This window comes from Xiphias gladius, chromosome 10 (genome assembly GCF_016859285.1).
Source record: "Xiphias gladius isolate SHS-SW01 ecotype Sanya breed wild chromosome 10, ASM1685928v1, whole genome shotgun sequence".
Taxonomy (NCBI): Eukaryota; Metazoa; Chordata; class Actinopteri; order Istiophoriformes; family Xiphiidae; genus Xiphias; species Xiphias gladius.
This window is the reverse complement of record NC_053409.1, coordinates 8,238,400-8,253,328: the sequence shown is the minus strand read 5'-3', so window position 1 is coordinate 8,253,328 and position 14,929 is coordinate 8,238,400. Positions and strand designations below refer to the sequence as shown.

General features: G+C 41.7%; 1 protein-coding gene across 9 annotated transcripts in view; it reads right to left on the bottom strand.

The window, feature by feature from the left end:
- Positions 1-1,841: 1,841 nt before the first annotated feature.
- The window catches only part of kiaa1109 (KIAA1109 ortholog), a 73,840-nt gene continuing 60,752 nt past the window's right edge, over positions 1,842-14,929 (bottom strand). For all 9 annotated transcript variants that reach the window (XM_040137647.1, XM_040137652.1, XM_040137650.1 and 6 more), the window contains 15 exons: positions 14,692-14,887; positions 13,846-14,046; positions 13,358-13,534; positions 12,145-12,282; positions 11,312-11,557; positions 10,961-11,114; positions 9,206-9,363; positions 8,081-8,270; positions 7,397-7,614; positions 6,804-7,055; positions 6,406-6,609; positions 5,392-5,586; positions 4,560-4,694; positions 3,594-3,777; positions 1,842-2,802 (listed from right to left, as the gene is read on the bottom strand). In XM_040137647.1, coding sequence (XP_039993581.1) covers positions 2,586-2,802; positions 3,594-3,777; positions 4,560-4,694; positions 5,392-5,586; positions 6,406-6,609; positions 6,804-7,055; positions 7,397-7,614; positions 8,081-8,270; positions 9,206-9,363; positions 10,961-11,114; positions 11,312-11,557; positions 12,145-12,282; positions 13,358-13,534; positions 13,846-14,046; positions 14,692-14,887 — 2,865 coding nt within the window. In that variant the 3' untranslated portion in view covers positions 1,842-2,585. The remainder of the gene's footprint in view (positions 2,803-3,593; positions 3,778-4,559; positions 4,695-5,391; positions 5,587-6,405; positions 6,610-6,803; positions 7,056-7,396; positions 7,615-8,080; positions 8,271-9,205; positions 9,364-10,960; positions 11,115-11,311; positions 11,558-12,144; positions 12,283-13,357; positions 13,535-13,845; positions 14,047-14,691; positions 14,888-14,929) is intronic.

The following is a 14,929-nucleotide window of genomic DNA, read 5'->3' as shown; positions in this document are numbered from 1 at the left end:
TGTATTCTTTTTTTTTTTTTTTGTTCTCATTTGCGCACATTTTATTGTGTAGGCCAAAGTTTAAAAGGCCTTTTGACCAGGTTTAAAACATTTTTAAAAATATCCTTTCAGTTTAGTTTCTATTCACTTTCAGCTCCCTGCTAATGAAGACTTCTATTTTGGAAAGAGAATGTGCATAATTGAAACTGTCAAAAGCTCAACTAATATCAGGTTCACTTCAAAACATAAAATCCCTTTATATTAAAAATTTCTGAATTCTGCAGGTGAAATATTCAAACGGATTTCAGGATGTTTCAACTCTACCTCTCCCACATTATAATTATCTTTTCATGATGTTTTATAATCTTTGCCCACAACTAATGACGAGTGTCTCTATCATGTGCTGGTCTCATATTGCTTTATGTCAGTCTTCCCTGACGGGAAATCCCAGAGCTCAGTGAAGACTTCTATTCTGTTTCTACTGTATAATTCAGTAGCAGGACAGTATACTGTAGGGAGCTGATGTATCATGAGTTCATCTTGTGGGATGACTGGCTTTTGACTCCATCTACTGGTCACTCACTTGGCTTTCATGTTAATATGTATTCACTGTAGCTCCATGAAGTGGAGGAAATAAAAGAAACGCAGTGTAGCATTCCTATGCAAAACAGAAATCGCTTCAAGGGAATCCGTGTGCAGCAGGCAGACTATAAATCAAGAATAATGTCCAGCCCAGGCAAGCGAGAGCAAAGACTTGAGTGCGCTCTCACGCTGAGCTGCCTGGGATTCCTCAGATGACACAGCTGTAATCTCACAGCATACATCACAGAGGTAACTGGCAGTTCTCTGCCTCCCCACAGTGCCACCCAGCTCTCCTTCACCCGTCGTCGCACCATCAAAAATGCAAAACCATGGCATGGAACCAAAAAGTGGAACATGGCCTGTGGTGAAGGGGTGGGGGGGGGGTATCACAGTGGAAGAGATTAGCGCTGTTGGGGGGGGTCCTACAGTCAGAGTACTGTATTAACAAAAACCCTGCGGCGAGCACAGCAGGCATTTTATGGATCGGGGTATGAGGTTTTCTGAAAAACATTGGAGGAAACTAGCAGAAGTTGTTATACATTACTGATTGAATTGTGTAGACTTACACATGTACTCATTAATTGACCTAAAAACCCGGAGCAAAAACAAATTTCTGCCTGAAGAAAGAAAGTGTATTACCACTGATGCAATTAAAGCTTTGATTCGAGCAATATGAAGTGTTTTCAAAAAACATGACCTGTTCCCAGCTAATTAAAGTTTGATTTGATGTTGTAAACACCTGGCACACAAAGTAATGCATTTCACAGATTGGAAAATAAGCAGTACAAGCCACAATGGCTTTCAGATAATAAAAAGGGTGCCACTTAAAGAAACCAAGCGTCGTTAAAGGGCTGCTCTTGCGATTCAGAACTGCACGTCCATTCGGTTGAATATGCAACGAGAGATTAAAAAAAAAGAACGGTCGAAAGCAGCAGAGGCTCAGATAGCAGGATTTTTAGTCACTGGTATGAGTCAAGCTCCAAAAATACTGGATCCTACATTTCCCAGGATGTAACCAATAGCAGAAATTTGGACCCTCCCTTCCTGGTAAACCTTCGGTCTTGACCCTGTTGACATCGCTCTGACATCATCAGGGTTATTTTTTCAGACTGGAAAAATGTTTTCACAGGTAAAAAGAAAGAATCCTCATCACGAGAAAACTGCAAAGTGCGTCTTTGAAAGACGTTTCACATCATTTTAAAATAGATCTGGTGAAAGTATTAGTTGTACCCAACTGAACATCTCAAAGTAACAGACCTCGGCTTCATCTATAATTAAATGGTAATATTTTTATTAAGTTAGGAAATCAACACATTTAAGAAATTGAATTATATACACTGGTTCTACTGTATGGATTAAAAAAAAAAGACAAAAATAAGCTTGACACACCAAGCTAATACATGTTATAGACTTTGCATTTCACGTACCCATAAATAATGATCTTGGTTCAAATTATAATTACAAGCTCATGTCATCCTCATGACTGAGTGGATGATGTGCCATAACCTCGTAGTAGCTATTTGTTCACCTCAAGAAAATCTTCAAGTACACTGTCACTGAACTGTTTTTCTGGTCTTAAATATCATAAAACTACGCTATAAAATACAATAAAGCATACCTACCATGTGTTCCATGGGAAACAAAGAAAAGGCAATGGTTTAAGAAATCATTTCTCATGAAATATTGGTAAACCTTAAAACAAACTTTCAAGCGATTTCAGTAAGGTCATTTACAACAGGTAAAAGAGGCAGGGTTTTATCATTAAAGCAGTCAAATAATACTAACATTTGCTACTTTGTTCAAAATATACAGGAAATAACAGCGGTGCCTAACGCTTCAGTCAGAGCTGCTAGTGGTGTGCACCACAATGATTAACTGTACTGAAATTCACAGGGTTTAGCAGGTAAAATGGGCCTGTTTGACAAAGGGTCGTACAATAGTAGCCATTGTAATACAGTAATCCAGTGTGTGTGACCTGTAGAGAGTGTGTGCCCAGCATTGATTACAGAGGTAAGAGTGTTCCCTCAGTGCTCCTCTTTGTCGCGGCCTCTCTTTTCCTTCTCGTCCTGCAGGGCGGTGCCCAGCTTCTTGATGAGCACTGACAGCACCTTGTCCAGCGGGTCCATCACACCCCTCTGCAGCCACTTGGGAATTGTAGTCCTGGCGTGGTGGAAGCCGAGTTTCTGCAGGATGTAGTCCACACCCACTGGGTCGATCTTGCGTCCTGTCCAGGAGATGAGCCTGAAGAAAGAGGAAAAGTTTCGTTTAGTCAGTACTAAATGTATTTCAGAGAGTAGAAAATAATTACTTGATGATTATTTCAACTAAGACGAACTAAGAAGTGTTACTTGTAACTTGTTCTTTTCAAATGATTTCGCTCCAAACTTACATTTTGAATACGGAACTTTTCGAGTTTATTTTGTTTACATTTTTAAAATGGGGTATTGCTACTTTTACTTAAGAGAAGGAAATACTTCTTCCACCACTTTTCACTGGACAGCTGTTCACAGCACTGTGTCAAAACTTTAGTAGACCTCCACTGAGGTTTTGAATGCAACAGGGGAAAAAAAAAACCCCACAAACCCAACAAATGTAATAAAAACAGCATGAAATGGGATTTCAGTGTGCTACTACAAACAGAAAATAGTTGTAATGCTATACAATACAATAAATAGTACAATATAGGATACCAAGTCACTCTTTAAGTGAACAAGTTTAGTTTAGGATTGCTTGTATTTGTTTTTATTATTCTTTTTAACTTAATAGTCTTATACGATAATGCATGACAGCCTTATATATTTGGATTTTGCATGTCTGGTCTGGCGTCATTGTAAAATCTGGTGTGGGCACAGTGTCATGAAGAATTACGCCTTTCCAGTGCCACGAATGCTGTTTTTTATTTTCTCCTCTGCTGGTTTTGAGTGAGCATTATTCATGAATGTGACTGTGACTCAACTCGACACCGTCATCAGAAAGGGTGTGTCTGCTGAGAAAAATAAAACAAAAGCCACTCCACACAAGTGGAGCGTGACCTGAGAGTCGGCTCCAAGTGCCAGGTGTTGCACATGAACTCCCTCCAGTCCACCGTGGTGTAGTTGATGCCGTCGTCCTTGTCCTTGTCCCTGTCCCTGTCCTTGTCCGTGGAGCTTTCCTCGTGCAGGGCTGTGGGGCTCTTCTGGCCTGGCCGAGCCGCGAACATCCGCGGGGCAAAAAGGGCTGAGGAGAACAGGGGAAGGAAGAGAAGCAATAAGGTTGTTGCTCTGAATGCTCCACTGCCCACGTGTTTTCTTTTTAACGAGACACACGCATTCTTCACCAATGACATCGAGAAGTAGAGCACAATAAACGCTCATTAATATCCCTGAAAGCACTGTCGGCACCTTGATAGTACAGATCTAGACTCTATTCACATTCAAATACCCATCTGCCCTACTTCAGTTAATCGGGATTAATCAAACAGCGATGAAAACCCTCCCCTCTTGCCTCCATTCTCTTCCTTACTCAGCTGCGGAATCAAGTGAACAAAGTCGTGGCACTATTGCCATTGTCATGAAGAATGCATGGTTATTGGCATTAAGAGTGGTCATTTGTTCCATGTGACAATAGGAAGCCCATTAAAATGCTGCCTGCACTGGGCTCCCTGACCTCCCCACTGTGTGTGAAAATAAGACTCAGCTGCCTGCGTCTCACGCTGCTCTCCAAAATGTGTCCGGCGGCATACTAACAGCTTGGCAGGCTCACAGGCAGACAGGTGTGGTCCACCTTGTTGTTTTTTCTTTGCATAGATTGACGAGTGGTTTTCTTGGCGTGCAGAACAATGCCTCGTTCGCAGACTCTGAAGGCTATTTTCCCCCTTGAATAATAAGATTTTCAAAGCTACGATTGTTGTAGATGACTCATGCATTTGCCCCAGAGAGCGTGGATGGCAGAAATGACTAAACATTGCTTTTCTCACTGCCAGGCTGAATGAATGAATGACTGCCGTAAACAACACAAACCCTTCTCCTTCTCCTTCAGGTAGGCTGAGACCAGGTCATGAAGGAACATGATGAGCTCAGCGTCCATGGTGACGCAGATGTGGTCGGTGAATTCGGTCACAACGCTGCACTCCACCTTGGGCTTGCTGTCGGAGTCTGGATCAAATCAAAACAAAAAGATAAAAGATCTGGACCAAAGACAAGTCATTGCTTCTCTTAAATACATTTTACAGGCTCTATTTTAAAACCCTATTTTTTTTTTTCTTTTTCAGATTAGCTACTATATGAGCCCAGATTTGTTTTGTTCTTCACTGATTTACTGATTAATGTTGTCTTTTGCTGTATTCAGTTTTTATATCAGTTTGAAAGCTTCATAAAAAAAACCAAAAAAACAAAACTTGAACTGCTCATTCCTAGATTTCAGCAGTCGATATTTCAAAGTCAGCCAGCCTTTGCCAGCGACAGGCCTTTATTTGTTGGGGCTGGCCATGTCGGTGACTCGGACGTTATTTGAGTATCAGCTTTTATCTGACAATTTACAGTATTCCTTTAACACCAGAAACTGGTTTTGAAGAGATGTACGAGTTTTAAAAAAACATTTCGATACCTGACTCTGGACTGAGACCACATCTCAACAAACAGAACAAGCTTTCGTTCCACAAATAAAACATAACTGTGCGGTAAATTCGATATGATGATGCTGAGGTCACGTTAGTCAAGGGCATCAATTTAAACCACATTTGCTGTCTAACATGATGAAAGGATTTCGTCTGACCTTCAAAAACAGCGCATGAACAGACTTCTGCAGATGGATTATCGCCTTGATGCAGCGTTATGTTACTTTGTTGCGTACCTGTTAAAGAGGGTTCATCTGGATCTTGTACGTGGATGGATTTAAAGTCCAGCTGCATTCTGGGAAGAGCAAAGATTGTCTCTGCTTCGTGGTTGTAGCTGGGGGAGCTGCGGAAGCTGCTCAGCAGACTGGAGCTTTTGGCAGCCACTCCGCTCTCTTGGTTGTTGGCTTCCACGTTCCTGAGCAAGTTCAGCTCTGAAGCGAGAGATAAGACGTGTCAAAACGCTTTAGAGTTTAAGGTCATGTTCACACTTCTCTGCTTCGTTAAATACTATCTGCACCTATTTTACATTCAAGATAACAGGCAGCGGCTGCAAGGCGGACACAAAGTAGCTCCTTGGGAGAAAATGCTGTCTGGCGTCTTTTAGACAGAGCCGTCTGAAAATGAGAAAAGTTTGAAGTATGAGGGTAGTGTATATGTACCGAAACATATGTAGGTTCAATACTGGCTCTGACGCTGACCCTATTAAGTGGATCTTGTATCAGCTATGAGTGACAAATTCACATCAAAAAGAGCAGGTTCACAGTTTTTGGAGTGCGACTTCTAAAGCCTCATATTTGCTTTTATTTTTTTCTTCCATTTTTTAAATTGTGTTAGTGAGGGATCTCTTCCTGGCCAGCATGGACAGGAGGAACCGCAACTAAAAACTGCTCCATTGTCCTGCTCATGTGGGCATGAGAGTGTTGTCTTACGAAGGACTTGAAAAACTGTGAACCTATTCTTTAATACGCTTCCTTTGTCAGTGTCTTTATAAAATTCAGTGTTTCAGTGTCACAGCAGGTCATTGACTGCTTTTAGTGCCATGGCAAACCCTGACGTAAAATAATCCCACTGAGTTCCACACGGTGAGGCTTACAGATTTGGAATTTGGGAAAAGAGGGCACTGGTACCGGATCAGTCCTCAGATCTGGCAAATACTACGAGTTGAGGTGCCGGAATAAGTATCGTGTAGCCCAAAGTGTGATGAGATTAGGATACAATACAACTGATTTACAGGTAAAATATTTGGTTACCTTCGTTCCTCATGGCAGTAACGTAGTTGAACCATTCTTTGACAGTGGCAACACCATGTGGAGGGTTTTCATGCCGCCGCCGGGTTATTTTGGTTATGGTGGCCATTGGGCTTTCGAGTGCGCCACATGGTTTTGTTACCATAGTGTTATGACCAAGATGGAAATCTAGTGTCTGAACAATGTAGGTAGAATCATCTTTGGAGCCTGGATATAAAACAAAAACAAATGTCCGTTATTAAGAAAAGATTACATTGCCAAAACTGAATGTAAATATTGATTACAGCTGAAACTAATGATGATTATCAGTTAATGTTGTGACTCTTTGGTCAATTGAATATCTAGTCTAAATAATACCCCTTAAACTATGTAAGTCCCTGAAATGAACATTTTGTCCTCACCGTCCTCCCAGATCTTCTGAGCCTCAGTCCAGAAGGCGATGTTGGGCTCTTCCAGGTGGAACAGAGCCCACGATTTGGAGCGGAAGTTGGGCCCGTGGAAGCAGGCCAGGGTCATGTGATTGCCGTGGAGGCTCATTGAACCGCCCAGCTGCACGGCGTCCTCAGGCAGAGGCATCTGAAAGAGGGAGATGTGGCAGCCGGCGATTACCTTCAGCACGCCGGGCCAGTGGCGGTGATGGGCCGCATCCATGTCTGTGTGACAAAGACAGTTAGGAGAGACAAATTGAGAAGCAGGGAGGATGTAGGAGGACCGATCAGTTCTGACTGGAACTTATTTAGCCTCCCATCTTTTCAAATCTATGCTGCGTGAACTTTTTGCTTGCTTCTACTTGTCTCATGAGCATGTTCGATTACTTTCAGTTGTTGAACAACTTTGTCAACTGTTTGAAAAAGTGCTATACAAATTAAGCTTATTAGAATTACAAATCATTTCACCTCCTACAAGCAGCCTTAGACACTTGCGGTGCATACCTTATTATGCAACAGTCTGCATAAAATATTGCACCCAGCAGTATAGAAAAAGGCAAGCTTACAAAGCTCAGCGGCTCCTTTGTCAGGGTTGATGATGGGGGTTTTGGGGGGCAGGTAGGGGCCGGGGCCCCAGGTGGAAAGGGCACGCTTGCTGGTGTCGAACTGCTGAGTGAAGAACTCCTGCAGCTTCATGCCGATCTTGATGAGGTCTGGTGTGGTGGAGCGTGAAATGATCACCTGGAAAATGTCCCACTGCAAGTCTCCGTGGACAAAGATCTCACTGGAAAGGAGAGGAGGAGAAAAGATTGGGGGGGGCCATGAATACTGCATCTAATCCGGTGTAATTCTGGGGTTCATACCAGGCATAAACACATGCGCTCCAGTCCAGGCATCATTTTTGTTACACTGTTTGCAAAGCACTCTGAATTGCTGGCAATAAGTTGTCAACATTTGTCTGTTTCGCGATTGTTTTCTGTGTTTTGATGGGTTTGTATTTCCTCCCTTAAGAAACTGTAATGTGATTCTAATGGAGAAGACAGGCACCTGCATTTTCAAGCACTCCAAATGCAGACATTTGGCACTGGAGGCAGTGGTTTTACCTTGCTTAATGAGTAATTACACACAGTTTAAATAAATGAGACTAAATATGACTAATGTGAAATTGCACTTTATGAAAATCAGCCAAATAGCTCAATAATATGGTAACGTGTTGAATATCAAGAACCACAGGTGTTGTGTTTTCATACCTTTTCTCTGATAGGCTGGTGTCGACGGTGCACAGGTTGACCTTCCATTCGTCCTGCAGCTGCAGGTCAGCGTTACTGAACACTCCCATCAGGATACTGGAGCCCATGTAGTCCACCCTTGCCTCTGTAGAGCCCATGGTGATCTGGATCTTATGGCTGGGTTGCTGGTTCGGGTGTTCGGAGATGTGGGCTACAAAACAGAAACTAAGTGGTTGGCACTACAGCACTGAGTACAGAAAAATGGCAATCAAACTGGATGAGAGTAAAACCGATCTTGGCGAAACTTTTTGAGGAAAAAGGAAATAGGGTTTATTTAAAGTGAACTAGCAATAGATTTAGGACAACAACATACAATGGATTGCAAATCTATTTACCCCGTCAGTTTTTTGCAAAGATTTTTTTGCCAAGACAGAGAATATCACACTTAAATGAAACAAAAATTCTCCAAAATGCTATGAAGATATTAACTTGAAATAGCAAAGGCACTCGAATTACACCTTGGTTTCTACTTTTTGACGAAGAAACATTCACACATGATTCAGTTTAAAATGAGGTGGTTAATTTAGCAGTTCTACTTTGAATTCATTTATTTAAATTGAATAAATCTCCCTGTAAGGATTTAGCTCACTTCAGTATCAAGGATTGTTTTATTCATGGGCAAAAATTCTAATATTTCATTTTCAGTAAGAGTTTGCTTTACAAAAAACAGTCTAAAAGTGCAGAGAGCAGTCTGCTACATGAAGTAAAACTTTGTATTATATGCAGCAGGAAAAATACAGTAACAGGAATACACTTATGCAAATATATATGTCAAAAGAAATACTCATTTTAAAATATATTCTATTTAAAAATGTCTGCAAAATGTAAATATGCCCTTTATTAGCTCATTTAAATTCTGGATGCTATATATGAGAGTGAAAAGTGAGAGTAAAGTGCAAAAGTGTTTTTATGTCTACTTTTTATTACTGTACAGCTCCCAGTGTTGTGTAAGAGCTCTGCACTGAACTCTGGCTCAGCTCCGCATCCACAGTTGATACTCAGCTAGAAAAAGAGCTGCTAACGAGGTGCAGAAAGGAAAAGAAAAAAACACCAGATGTCTGAGAAGTTGAAGCTTTGTTTACTTACAGACCATCTCCAGGGTGTTCACGTCTATATTGCCACCCACCACCCCGCCCTTGGAGTCGAGCTTGGAGCGGCCGAGGCCGACAGACATGCTGATCTCTCGGTCCCGGTTGCTGCCAACGGACAGTCGGCCCTGACTCTTCAGCCCGCTGGTTGTCCAGCTAGAGGGGACAAACACAACTGTGAGCGCTGCTAATACGCTGCTGAATAATGTACTAATGTAATAAAGTGCTCTATATGAATCATAAATGACTCATTGCAAGGACTTGACAGGGAAATAAACAAAGGTAACTGAAAAGAAAAAGACCCGTCAACCTCAAGTGCTGAATCTGACTGACAAGTCAACATGTCATTATGTATTTCAGCTAATATGCCATTACTAGACCATTTGCTAATGTCTGAATACAGCTTTGTGGTCAAGCTTTTTTGTCGATACAATTCTTGCTTTAAACAAGGAGTCAACCAATGCAGTAAAGTTTATACGTCGGAAGAATATTCTGAAAACATATATAACGTAATTAGAGCTGGAGAGGCAGGAGAGAGCCCACACATTTCCAGAGTGGGAGATGTTTTTAAACTTTATGGTGACACAGAGCTCATGAAGCAGCACTGCCTTAGTTATGAGGGCGCTGAGTTTGTCACTGATTCAGCAGGATTTTCTGCGATTCTGCCTTAACTGTAGAGATGAAAGATGTAAGGGCTGCATGTCGTGGTGACCAGTAAAAGACAACAGTGTGCAGGAGATGAACCGAGCCCATGAGGGTGGGAAATAAAGGGACATTAGTGCTGGAATATTAGATGTTGAATGAAGGTACAGCGGGAGATCAAAGTCAGAAAGGAGACACCCCAAAGACATATCTGTAGAGCACTAGAAATTTAAATGTAAATAAAAGATGCTCACAATGTTGAGCATCGTCGTATTATTTCACCTGTACTTTCTCCATAGACAGTCAGACACACCAAAGCAGTGTTTTCCAGCCAGTGTTATAACTATGTTATCTATCACAGCTTTTACCTGGGTGACATGAATCCCTCCTAGACTCATTTGCCACAACTTTTACTTCCACCTCAAGTCTGAGGCCAACTTTAAGCAACACTCAGAGGATTTAGCCAAACCAGCCCTGAGGGTGGAAGAGGTACGGATGTCTGTTTCTGTATAAATATTTATTAACTCTTGCATCATCTGTCCTGTGTTTGCAGGGGCGGTCCTGAATATTCGTTTTCATTAGGGAGAAACTATGAAACAAAGTTCGTCGAATAGGGTTACACGAAATAACAGTTTATCTTCCATAAAAACAGCAACTAATATATGTGTAAATACTTTTCAGAAATACCTCTGGACATATGTACAAAAAAAACCCAAACTATAGATTCACCTATATGTTTAGCCAAAACATGTCTAACATCGGACAACTTGTTTAACTGTGGCAAAGCAGTAATTTTATCTTCCTATCTATGACCATTAGGATGAAAATATCCTATAAATGATATGATCCTTAAAGAAATAGTTTGACATTTTGGAAAATGTGCTTATTCACTCACTTGCCAGGAGTTTGATAAATAGGGCCGATGCCGCTCTCGCGTCCATATGGTAAATATGAAATTACAGCTGTTTTCAGTCGTAAAGCAAAGATAAGCTAACTGTCTCCTAACCCTACCTTCACATTTATCTTCTTATCTACCTTATGTATCTAAAGATACATTTCTGACATAAAGGGTGGAGCATCTACATGAAAAAGTGCTGAAGCTGTGACTTACGTATTGTTTCCCATTACGTTGCTCATGTTCATTTGGACAGTGAGCTGTTTCAAGTTGATGGCAAACACCACCAACGTCTCCCACGGCGCCCCCTGCTGACCTGCTGCTTTACCATTTTTACTGAAGGAGGGAGTGGATGTTTTTGTCACCGAATCTGGACAAAAATGAAAAAAGATTAGAACAGGCAGTCACGAGCATTGTGCAATTATCCACTTTCATTTACTGGCTTTGGACTCTGCTGTTTAACATCTGAATTGTGCCTCTGTATCAAGACTCACTCTGACTTACAGCACAAGGTGTTTTTACATCACTTTCTATATTTTGGAAACTGTGAGGAGTGTTAGTAACCACCTCTCCTAGGAGCGGAAGAATCAGACACACTCCGGGTGCGACCAGGTGCGGGGGACTTGAGGTGGCCCAGGCTGCCTGGGGACATGTTGCTTCCAGTGGAGTGCTCCGAAAAGACGTTGGGGGACTGGGGCATGTGCTGTGTCCCAGTGCTGCCATCCCATGTCCTCCAGTAAGCTTTCCGGCTGGACTCGGGGGACAGATGTTGGGTGACGTTTTCGGCGGAGTCGGGGGTGGCGGGGCCAGAGGCTGAGGCAAGGTAAAGGTTGAGAGATGTAAGTGAGGGACAGCCTTGAAAATGTCAACATGGAGCAATGGGAGGAAATGTTGTCCGAAGGAAGGTCAGTGTGATGGGATATTAAAAATAAACACAAGCTAAGCCCGCAGAGGTTGGTAGACAGATGAAGGCTTTACATGTTTGAAAAATCATGAATTTACTTGCATACTTCTGCATAAAGTAAAACTCTTCCTTCTATTCTTTTCTCAATATTAGCTATTTAATTTGTTGTCATTACAGCATCATTCAGTTTTTAAAAAAAGTTGTAGCACTACTTTCATTAAGGCCAACAACGAACAGACAGAAAGTAGCCACTTTGGGGAAAAATTAAAAATTTAAGAAACAAGGGAGCACTGTCAGCATAAAGCTCCCTGTTCATTGTGCCGGATGACACATAAAAGCTAAAATTTTACAGCTGAAGCGCTGTTCTTATTTTGGCAAAAATTCAGATAAAGTGGTTATTTTCCACAAATCAGCAGAGTGGCATAAACCCACCATACTTTTGCAACAACCAACCAACGCACAACACTATAAATCCAGTTAGTTTTCACAAAGTCACCTGGCAGGTTGATTGTTTGGTCTCCAAGGAAGAGGCGTCTGGCGATACTTCGCCGGTACCAGGCTCTAGGGAAGGCCAGGATCTCGCTCAGGCGTCTCATGTCGTACTTAAAGGAAGCCGAGCCGATGTCACACACAGCTACGGGGTGAAAATTGCTTTTGTTCACATATGAGACATTCCTTTAAAAGGTCCTCCAGTGCAAACATAGGCTCCTTATAACAACAGGGGGAAAAATAAGCACTTGCTAACCCTGACATTTAAAGATTGATAAGGTGAATTCATCCACTGTCATTTCTATGCTTCTAAAATGTTCAATAAATCGGCTCAAACGCTCATTTTGGTCTATATATTTATCAATCCCCGACTTTTCAAGGTTCCCATGATTCTGCTGACATAAAATTCTTTGACTGAGCCTAATAATGTGTGTCATATCCCCTAAAGATCCTACACTGAAATTACTCAGTTTTGTTGTATATCACACCAAATGTCCTCAATTGCGATTGCTAGATTACATAAAGCTGCCTGAGTCTTAGATTAAGTGAACATGCAAAAGGACCCAACAGTGCTGGTATGTATTTTTAACACTATGCATTGGATTCAAACACCTGAACTGATATTATAAACCTTCCTGTTGAATTGGACTGGAACAAAGTTGGAAAAAGACATCAATCTATGTCCACTATAAAATAAACACAAAAAAAAAATATGACGGAAGTAAATTCTACTTTTTAGAGGAAGCAGCAGATTTAGCAGAAACCTCCCTTGAACAGTGGTCTAAAAGTTCTTAAGAAAATGAAGTTCCTTGGAAGATGCTGAGAGCGCTGGGGGCTGACATGTGACGATTTTCTTTCTTATAAGCGTTTTAGGCCAGTGGCATCATCAGCCTGCACCTGTGATGCTATGAGCATCAGCTTTTTTTTACATTATTAAACAGGTTTATACAGACAAATGATACAGATAAAATACCTGAAATCTGTGTTGTAATACATATTTCAACATACTCATTTGTCAATTGGCCTAGTATTGATATCTTTTATTGTTGATTCATCAAATTTCCCTCACGTCCCCTGCCTGATATAAACCTTTAGAAAATTCCATTCAAATTTACCACAATGTCCTGGGCTAGCAAGAAAATGAACCTTGCACAGACTAAACAGGAATACTAATACAATCTAATGCATGAGGCTATTTTCTTCCAGGGCTGACGATGTACCTGAGATGTTGATAAGGGTGGTGTCCATTTTGCCACCTTTGGCAGGAATGAAGCTCTCAATGAATGTGGGGCCTCCAGTTCGCCTCATCCTGGATAAGCTGACCTTCACAAACTCCAGGTTGATACTCAGAGAGTCTTTTCTTCCTGTGACTGAGGACGGCTCCTCATCTACTGTACCTTCGGGAAAAAGAGCGATAATCGTGATGATCATTACACTTGAATCTAATTTCTATCTTGGTGTCCTTTCACACAACTAGTGGAATGAGATAATGCTGTACCTCCTTAGCATTAAAGCTGTCATAGTTATTCCCATCTACACGAGACCTAGTATATGTTTGTACGTTTATTTTACACAATTCTTATCCACAGAGTAAGAGAGCAATAAGTCTTTATCAGCAGTAATATTAAACACGAATTTTTGTGAAAAACTGTATTCTCGTATCATTAGCACATGAGAAAATTGCAGCAAGTTTTCCCTATTCCCATACCTAATGGCCCTGAGCCCGGAGGCAACCCTGTGACAGCAGATTTCTGCTTTCCGGCGCCATAGGGGTGGAAGACGTAGAGGGAGAAGTCAGACATGCAGGCGGTGAAGCTGAGGCCCGAGGAGTTACTCGGGGGGCCGGTTAGGTCCGACTGGCTGCTGCTGTGGCGGCTCCTGCCCAGAGGGCTCCCCAGCAACGGAGACGCTGGGACAAGGCAGAGGAGAGAGGGAAAAAAAAAAAACAGGGAGGAGGTAAGACAGAGAAGTCACATACAATGGAAATAAATTAACTAAAATCTGACGATCAACAGTGGGAACTGCATCAGAATTCACAAGTCTGACACCTATCAGTGGCCTGTTTTCAACACAAATGAGTAACATTTTCATAATAGAGAGGAGTAAGCTGATTAGAGCACAGATACAAATGAACTTTCTGCTACAAAGTTCATGGATCACATATATATTAATGGCATGCCATAATATTAATATTAATACATCGTCATTTCCCTTTTACATGTACTGTGCGTGTGACTGGATTAAATACAAAATGAGACCTGAGATGCAGCGAGGAAAAAAAAAAAAAAAAAAAAAGAGTGCCAGAATTTGCATGATTTGGAAAAAAGACAGACCGGAGAGCAAAGTAATGAATGCAAGAGAACAAGCTGTGAGCAACATTAGATCACACAGGGCCCAGACATGGCATGGAGTGATTTCTAATAGATATGCTCACAGTGTGTGATAGACTGTAAAATAGTTTGACTTCAATACGTCTTATTCTTCCCATATCTCTGAACACGTAAGAGGACTATTACATTATTCTGATGAAACTAAAATGCCAAGTCATTTTCACCTTTACTGGGAGGTGGTTTGGGGATATGTTGCCCCGGCGGGGTGGAGGAGGGCGGGTGTGATCCGTCAGTGGGGTGGGCTCCTGTTGGGGTCTCCAGTTCTCCACGGTTAGAGGAGAAGACCAGGTCTAAAGAGGGCAGTTTGAGCATACACTCCACCCTGGACATGGGCAGGCAGCTGAAGCGGATCTGTGAGGGCTGGAAACACAAATGATAGCTAATGTTTTAGCCGGAAACAAA